The 9,613-nt window shown below is 34.9% G+C and overlaps 1 protein-coding gene across 1 annotated transcript; it reads right to left on the reverse strand.

The window, feature by feature from the left end:
* Nucleotides 1–2,314: 2,314 nt before the first annotated feature.
* On the reverse strand, nt 2,315–8,224 carry LOC133324003 (RING finger protein unkempt-like). Its single transcript, XM_061532900.1, has 7 exons — nt 8,156–8,224; nt 8,041–8,103; nt 6,428–6,539; nt 6,049–6,174; nt 5,550–5,986; nt 5,350–5,481; nt 2,315–2,516 (listed from the first exon to the last, which is right to left on the reverse strand). The coding sequence occupies exons 1-7, from the start codon at nt 8,222–8,224 to the stop codon at nt 2,319–2,321; spliced, it is 1,137 nt and encodes a 378-aa protein (XP_061388884.1). The 3' UTR covers nt 2,315–2,318.
* Between the last annotated feature and the right edge of the window lie 1,389 nt (nt 8,225–9,613).

Genomic DNA, 9,613 nt, shown 5'->3' on the forward strand with positions numbered 1-9,613 from the left:
AGTAAAAAAACATGCTATGTATTTTTTATATTATTACATATATAAATTTCAATATTTATTAATATGAAAAAATAGATTAAATAGAAAAAATCGAAACTACTACTTTTTCATCGGTGTCTTTTAGTTAAATGATCAGTCAAATGTGGAGTGGGTGGTTTGTTACAAGAGCAGCAGCCCACCGGTCATATTACAATATTTAAAATCTCTTTGCAAAAAACCTATTTACTTTGTGTTGATACTTGGAGGAGGATTCACCTAAAACATAGTTTATATATAATAGTGTTGTAGATATTTTGTTGTTGTTTGCTTACAATCAATGTTGTCACTGTATTTTCTTTGTTCATATATGGTGGTTTTAGTTTCATAGTTTACGTTTTTTCTTTGTTTAGAATTTCAATTTGCTTTGTTTGCTAATAATTAGTACATATACACTCATTTTGTTTTTTGTTTTTAATTAATTATTTAATTAATAATAAAAAGCATTAGTTATTTGTTGTATTATTGTTCTTATTTTTCGGTATTACCTTTTTCTTTACAAATTTTGTTTTGTATTAGGTGTTGTTGTTTTCAATATTTTGCTGTTGTTATTTATATAATTTTTTATTTTTATAATTATTATTATTAATTAATTGTCTCGTTTAGAGAAAGGAACTTAAATATACATACAAAAATACAATTAGAAAAATAATAGTTATATATATATATATATATATATATTTATGTATAAAAAATAAGAATAATAAAAGAAAAACACAAGTTTTCCCATCAAATACATATATATGTATATTTCTATTGTGTGTGTGTCTAAGTCACGAATATAAAGGGGGTCACAGAGTTTCTTTAATCAGCCAGAGTAAAGACCTACGTTGCAACATTTACATTAAATCGTTACAAAGTTAATAGTTCCATCATGATCGGACAAATGAAATATATTCGATGCATCATTTTCAAAATCAGATGAAATTATATATCGAACCTACAGCCCAATCAGCCAGACTAAAGACCTAGGGTGCAACATTTACATTAAATTGTTACAAAGTTATTAGGTCCATGATGATCGGACAAATGAAATATATTCGATGCATCATTTTCAAAATCAAAATCAGACGAAATTATATATCGAACCTACATCTAAATCCCAACTGATTTTAATCAAATTTCCCGAACGTCATTTTGGACTAATCTCAATTGCTGAATTATACTCAATGTTGTTTGAAAAGGATTCCAAGTTTCAGACGCACTTTCAGACGCAAATCGTTTCAAAATAACCCTAAGACTATTCTCAGAATGAAATATTAATTTCTTTAACACAGTGTAAGGGAGATTATAACATGGTTTTAAAATTTTGAAAGCCCTATGGTTATTCACAAAATGGTATATTAGGTTTTTAACACAGGTTAAATCAGATTATGACAAGGTTTTGAAAATTCCAATAAATTCAATCATACATTTTGTAATCTAACAAAAGTTCTTCATCTCTTTCTCCCTCTAGTCCAAGTTCAAATCCATCGAATTGAAAAAAAAAACTCTGTGACCCACAATATATTCAAAAATTAATTGATTATACATCCAATTCCAAAATCGTTTTGGGAAAAGGATGTAACTAACTATAAATACAATATGAAAATAATATAATTTTTTAATATTAATATTAAAAAAATAAGTTGTTGTTGTTGTGGTTTTTAAGAAATTATTTTTCTTTTTTTTGTTGTTATTTTGGTAATCATGTGATGTTCTTCTTTCTGTATAAATTTGTTAAATAACTAAAATACAAAAGTATTTATTTTTTATATATTCTTGTTTGTTTTCTATGTATCACTGTGTTAATATATTTTTAAAAAAGTAAACAATTTTATGTTTATTACAAACAATAAAGAAATAAAAAGGAAAAACATTTAGTAAAAAAATAGAATTCCTACAAGTTAGATATCTATATAGCAAATATATATTATTCAATTTTTTTTTTGTTTTATATATATATATATATATAAATTTAATACGAGTTTCTTGTGTTCTAACATTTCATTTTTTGTTTTGTAAAAAATAAAATTCGAAATAAAAAAATAATTTGTTATTAATTTGTTTCATTAGTTGTTTTTGTTTTTCATTTTTTGTAATATTTTAATTTGAGTACCTAATTAATGTTGTTGTTGTTTGTCGGTAACCAGCCGCAGTTTTCTTTTTGTTTACTTTTGTTTTTGTTGTTTTTCATTATATAAAGCGGTATATTTCATTTCTATTCATGATCGTCTAACTATTTTATCACCGCTAATTTATTTTTTTGTATTATTTTTTCACACACTTCTATTTTTTTATATTTAGGTATGTGTGGTTACTACTGGTACTTGGCAATACGGACATTCAGTCACCGAAGTGGCACAATTGTCACATAATATAAAATGATTACATGGCTCCAATGTAACGGTACGATTATTTTCTTCACATTTCATACACTTTCGGGCATTTTCTAAATACAAAACCTTTTCGACTTCCTCTAGATCGGTGCGTAATTTTGACTGGAAAGGAGAGCAAATGGAAAGTAATGGTAAAGTTATTTCATACAAGAAATCATAACATTAAAATAAGGTTGTAATAGTAATAATAAGAATCGGATTGGTCGCCAGCATAGTCTGGACATAGAGTCCGTCCGCAATCGCCCAACATGTAGAAAAAAAATTTAAGAAACATATCCACCAGTTCAAAAAAAATCCGATTCGATAATTGCAAGTTGTAAAAAAGTTTGCTAAATTTCTCGTCATTATTCTTAAAACCCGGCCACCACACTGATTTCAGAAAGCATAGCTCTAAACCGACTTTCAAGAAATATTTTCTAAGTTTGCGAATTCCCGAAAACCGATGTCCTATTTCTAATTTTGTTCAGAATTTATCTTGCGAAACTTCTAATTTTTCTATCACCATGATCTCTTCAGGGTGGCGTAGGGGAAGATAGATAGCAAACAACGGCTCCGATTGGCTTTAACATGGCGAAGCCCAGACTTATCTTGGTCCCTCTTTCATATCAATTGTGGACACTAAACTCCCCGCGGTGTCACTGAATAGTTGAAATAGTGAGCTAATATGTGCCGCGAGTTCACCCCTAAGAACTATAAAAAAATGGGTTGAGACGTCGGGTTAGTTTCCCACACTCGGAAACCCCCTCTTACTATGAAAAAACAACGAAAAAGAAAACCAAACGACCCCCGCAAACGTATAAAGGACCACGATCTGCGAATCTGGATTTCTTCAGATCGAACAACGACAAATCAAATCGATCATGTTGTGATAGACGGAAGGCATTCGTCCAGTGTTTTAGACGTTCGATCGATACGAGGAGCGAATATCGGGAGAAAAGGAGAGAGGAGAAACGTATTTCCAGAAAAAGAAGAAAGAACAAGAAAAACGTGAGCGTAAGTAAATCGAAATGTACAGGAGTCAGAATGAAGTCCGAAAATTTTATCAACGAGTAAAACACCAAAGCGGAGGCTTTGGTGCAGGCACATCCTCCTGTAGAGATGAAGATGGAAACCTGGCGAGGATCTGGCGTGTTGAGGATCTGGAATGAGCATTTTGAAAAGCTTCTGGTATCAAATACTCGCGGTGAAGAAGATACCCAACCAATAAGAGATGACGGTATAGAGTGTATACCACCTAGCTAAGATGAGGTCAGAATAGAAATCAATCTGCTGATGAATAATAAAGCATCAGGTGCCGATGGGCTACAAACCCAACTATTCGAAACTGGTGGTCAGATGCTGGTAAGGAGCATGCACAAGCTCATTTGTACAATTTGGCTAGAGGAATGCTGTGCCCCGTGCACAAAAATGAGACAAGACGAAATGTGCCAACTATAGAGGAATTAGACTCCTTCCCATCGCATATAAAGTGTATCCAGTGTGCTGTGTGAACAAGGTGACAGCTTGTCGTGTGATCTTTTTAACATCCAGTAGGAAAAGGTCATAAGAGACGCAAAGGTTAACAGAAATGGTACTCTGTACACCAAACAGCAGATGTTACTCGTCTACGCCGACGACATCGACATAATGGGTCGAACATTGCGAGCGGTAACAGCCACCTTTGAACGAATTGAGACGGAGTCTGCCAAAGTGGTTCTGGCAGTAAATGGTGAGAAGATCAATCTGATGGTATCAACGCGCATGACGTCCAGTAGAAACTGTGGAACTTGAGAACAAAAGCTTCGAGGTAGTCAAAGATTTTATATACCTTAGTACCGTCATAAATGAAACGAATGACATCAGTTTTGAAATTCGGAGAAGGATAGTGATGGCCAAGCGATGCTACAATGGTCTAACTAAGCAATTCAGAAACAAGACCAAACTCACACTCTACAAGACCCTGATACTACCCGTGCTGTTATATAGATCTGAAGCATGGGTACTTGCGCAAGCTGATGAAGCAGCTCGTGGAGTGTTGAGAGAAAAATTCTCCGGAAGATCTATGGGCCGATCTGCGTCGATGGTGAATATCGCCGTCGAATGAACCATGAATTGTACCATCTATTCTCGGACATCGGCATTGTCAGACGTATCGAGCTGTAGCTGCTATAAGGATACCCCAGCACAAAAGACATATAAAAGCGAGCAAACTAATGCCTCGCACAGAAGAGGGGAAGCCACGAATTAATCGAAAAGATCAAGTGGAATAGAACATTTCGGAACATGGTCTTTCAATTTCGAAGAGTTGATCGCAAGCCCGACGAGCCTGGTAATCTGGTAATGTAGTATGTATTTTACGAAATCCATACTCATATTGATAGTCATTCATTTGAATCGCTCTTGGGCCTTTGGGCTAGATTCTCGTATATTAAATAAATTGAATTGAAAAATCCATACTCATGTTGATCTACTAAACAACTACACTTAGCTTCAAGAGTAAAGTCTCTCAATATTGGGTCATCACAAGCTATTTGACAGATATAGCAAGCTTCAGATGTAGTAATGATCTAAGTCGCAGTTTTCCCAGTATGCTATTTGAAACTCAGTTTTCCCAGTATGATCTAAGAGAAATTATGGGCTGCCAGCTTACGTGTATCAGACATGGTGCCACTATGGTGATATGTGACCAGCTGTAACAATATCCTCTTATGATGGGGATTTTAATTCCCTAGTATCAGACGGTAAACATCACGATGTACAAGTATTCATCCTCGGTATGCATTAATCAAGCAACTCTATCACTACAATCAATGCATGAATAACTAGAGTTTAGTTCAAGCGAGATAGGTATGTACTGGACAGGGTGGTAAATTAAATTTGTACCCTTCAATATTTTCTTAATCGTATATGTCTTTAAAAATTAGTTTACTCTAAAAATGTATATCACAAAACTCACCTGTAATTGCTTTAATTTTTGTATTGACAAATTTCTCAATTCTTTATCCTCCGAATTCAAAAATTTCAATTGTATTTGTGTGGCATCATAGCTGTCTTTCCATTTTAGCGCCTCCTGTTTGGCAACATTCAACTGTAGGAAATACAAGAAAGAACTTTAATATTAATTTTACCAAACCACCATTTTATCAATCATCTTACCTTATGCTGCAACTCTTCAACACGATTGGATAATTTCAATGCTTGCGTTTTGGTTGCCATCAACTCCAATGTCATACGTCCGACATCACCATTATTTTGCGTTGGCAAGGATTGCAATGAAAATGCATTTTTATTGGTGGTCAGACTATTGCCTAACGATCCACTATTCAAATCATCCGGCATTGTACTCAATTCCGATAATCGAAATGACGGACTTATGGAAAGGCCATCATTAAAGCCCGGCGATATAATATTTGTGGGAAAATATAAATTATTGCTGCAATCATTTTGATTGGCAGCACTTAAGGAATTGCTTAGTTTATTTGTACTCGAACCGCCGCCATAATTAAAAGCATCCTGGACACTGAAGAAATTGTTGGTGTTGTGAGTGGTGGGACTGTAGGGAAGATTAACAGCAAAACCGCTCGAATTGAAATCTGAAATGAAATGATTTATATTTTAAATTGATTTAATGTATTAATTTTTTTGCTGTACTGACCATTTATGGAATTACTAAGTGCCGAATTTGGAATGTTAATGGGAGCCGAAGATCTGGTAATGAAACTGCTATTGGCCAAACTAGCCGACAATGAATTGTCACGTTGCTCATCAATGGAACAGGCAGCTGTTAAAAAATAGAAATGATGTTAATTAATCCGTCTTGTAATATATTTATTATTAATCTACAACAAAATCAAAAAAAAAAAAAAAACATTTACTTTGATTTATTTTGTATGCATACTTTTGTTTTCTTTTTTTTGCAATTTATCCACAACCATATTTTTTCAAAAATTATTTTTATTAAAAATTATTTTGCGAATATATATTTTATTTCCCTTTAAATAAAAAAATTACACTAAATATTTTTGTATACTCACAAATTCTGTCCATTGGCAATGGGAAGTTTAAATATTTGCTCTGATTAGCGGATTTTTCCAAAGCATTAACCAACATATTATTGGCTGAATCATTACCATCAATATTCAATAACTACAAAAAGAACGTAGCAAAAGGTAGATGATGTAAAAAAAACATGATTTGATTTGAATCGGTTACAACAAAATGAATATAATCAGCAAAGATTTATTATTAGCAATATGTATGGATGTGAGTCTTTAATGGGTAATTTGTTTTTGTTTGTGAAATGAATGGATGTAAGTTTGAAGGTGTATGCGATATATTTTTAAATATTTGACTATTCAATAAAAAAGGTTTAAATTCAACTATTTTTAAAATTTTTGATTTACTGATATTGTGAAATCGACCAGCAGATGCCAAACCTAGCAAAATATTTCACATATTTTAAAATACCCATAACTATTCGTAACGGGATCAAACAAACTCATGGCTCTCTTCGATTTGTAAAATTGATCGCTATAGGTTTAGGTGAAAAAGGAGGTCTGATCAAACCTTCAGAGTTCTATGATACAGCAAATAATGTTGGAAAGTGTGGCTAAAGCGTCTGACGTAATAATCGTTATATAGGAGATATAAAATAAACGTGGACCTATGCCGACAATTTAAAAAATTCCATAATCCTCAAAATTTTCTCCTTCATTTTCTATGTTTCAAGATTTGATACCAAAGGAGAATCCAAAGAAAGAACTGTAATCGGTCAGTATGATTCGCCATTCCATACTTACTTAGCTGGCTTGTGACAGATCGTTTGTTCCATAAGCCGAGCTTAAAGCAGTAAGAAAAATTCGAACGGACCGATATATGATAACCTTTACCACCTATGCGAAATTTTGTCTCAATCGGACAAATATTAGCAGTATGGTGCACTATTTACATAAAATCGTGTATGGGAGCTTTATCCAAATCTGAACCGATTTCAACAAAATTACGCATGCAAAACTGTGCAAAGTTTTGTCTCAAACGGGGGATCCATTATCAAAACATGACCTAGCCAACGTAGTCGCTGCAGCTCGATACGTCTGACTATGTCGATGTCCGAGAATAGATGGTACTGCTCATGGTTTATTCGACGGCAATATTCACCGTTGACGCAGATCGGACCATTCCAAGAGCTGCCTCATCAGTTAGCGCAAGTACCTATGCTTCAGATCCATACGAAGCTGATACTATTAGTTTAGTTTATGGCGGTACCGAGGTATATAAAATCGTTCACTACCTCGAAGATGTAGTTTTCAGTTGGTCCGAGTCTACCGGACGTATTGTGCGTTGATATCATCAGCTTGGTCTTCTCGCTTTTTACTGCCACTTTGACTCCTTCTCAATTCGTTCTGTGGTGACTGATACCGCACGACAAACTGTCACCTTGTCTGAATTCTCGTTCGGTATTGAAGGGATCTAAGGTCCTCTCCGACTTTAACTGCAGGCCTTGTGCCAATTAAATCTGTTTTCAAGTTCCACAGATGGTCCGGGTCTAACTGACGTCTTGCGGGTTGATACCATCCGTTTGGTATTTTCGCTATTTATTGTCAGACCCACTTTCCAGACTCCTTTTCAATATGTTCAAAGGTGTTACCGTACGACAAGCTGTCGCCTTGTCTGAATCCTCGTTAGGTATTGAAGGGATCTTAAGGTTATCCTGAATAAATTTTGCAAGACTGACAAACACAGGGATTGTTCAAAGGTGTTACCGCACGACAAGCTGTCGCCTTGTCTGAATCCTCGTTAGGTATTGAAGGGATCTTAAGGTTATCCTGCATAAATTTTGCAAGATTGGGCCGTCGAATGCGGTTTTGTTGTCAACGAATAAGTGAAAATGTCGATGTATTTTTAATGGGTCTTTTCCAGGATTTGGCGCAGTGGGAAAATATGGTCTATGGTGGATTTGCCAGATTAGAAGCCGCATTGGTATGATACAATAATGTCATTTACCATTGGATTCAGTCGTTCACACAGCACACTGGAAAGCACTTTATATGCGATAAGAAGGAGACTTATTCCTCTATAGTTGCACATATCGTCTTGTCTCCTTTTATTGTCCACGGGACACAGGATACTGAGGTTTTAATCATTGGACATGTATTTCTCTAGCCAAATTGTACTAATCAGTTGGTTATGCTTCTCATCAGCGTCTAACTCCGGCCTTGAATAGTTCGGCTGGTTATCCATCGGCACCTGCAGCTTTATTATTCTTCAGCCGATTAATTGTTATTCTGACCTCATCTTGGCTAGGTGGTACACAATCTATACCGTCATCTCTTATTGACTCTGGGGTATCTTCTTCTTCACCGTTATTATTTGATACCAGAAGAACGAAAGAGGATTCCCCATTAGTAGCGGATTTATCGGATTATCCATCCGCACGTGCAGCTTTATTATTCTTCAGCCGATTACCTCATCATGGCTAAGTGGTACACAATGACTCTGGGATATTTCTTCGCCGTTATTATTTGATACCAGAAGAACGAAAAATGATTCCCCATTAGTAACGGATTTATCTGATGTTAGAATTTGAATAATCTTTCCAAATATCTGGAATTACCAACTGTGACATCGATAATTTGAGGATTTTGGTCAGATAAATCAGCCCATTTACACAAAGCTTCTTTACAATAGAACATGGAAATTCCGTCTGCACCAAGAGCTTTGGATGTCTGGGATTTGGAGATAATTGCCCCTAACTCCGGATAACTTTAATGCACATTTTTGCCACCTGAATGTTTAATGTTATTGAAGAGAAGACCATAGCAGCTTGGAATTTATATTGCAATGGTTAAGGTGTTATAACAATATAGAGCGCCTAATGTTCAAGGACTAAAGTATCAATATCAGCGCTTATCTGTGGGAATGAGACTCGTCTATCTGGTTCGCAATAAAAATACCGCGATGTTGTTAAGGTGTTCTAATCATTTAGAGGAACTATGCTCTTATCTGGGGGACTCTGTCGTCAGCAGCGCTTTCAGCACGGAGTTGGTCGCGTTGCTGTGCAAACTATGAAAATGAAGCGTTTTGCCTCTTTAAGAACAATTTCAAGGAATATATTCTCACTCTTTCGGGCACATACGGGTGGCGGCATAATAGTTAGGTAGTCCTCAATAAATTTTGTGAAGCCGTGTCGGAGTTGGCTTTATTATAATTCATAAATGTAC

This window comes from Musca vetustissima, unplaced genomic scaffold (genome assembly GCF_032173495.1).
Source record: "Musca vetustissima isolate MV318-11 ecotype Yass unplaced genomic scaffold, APGP_CSIRO_Mvet_v1 utg47448, whole genome shotgun sequence".
NCBI lineage: Eukaryota > Metazoa > Arthropoda > Insecta > Diptera > Muscidae > Musca > Musca vetustissima.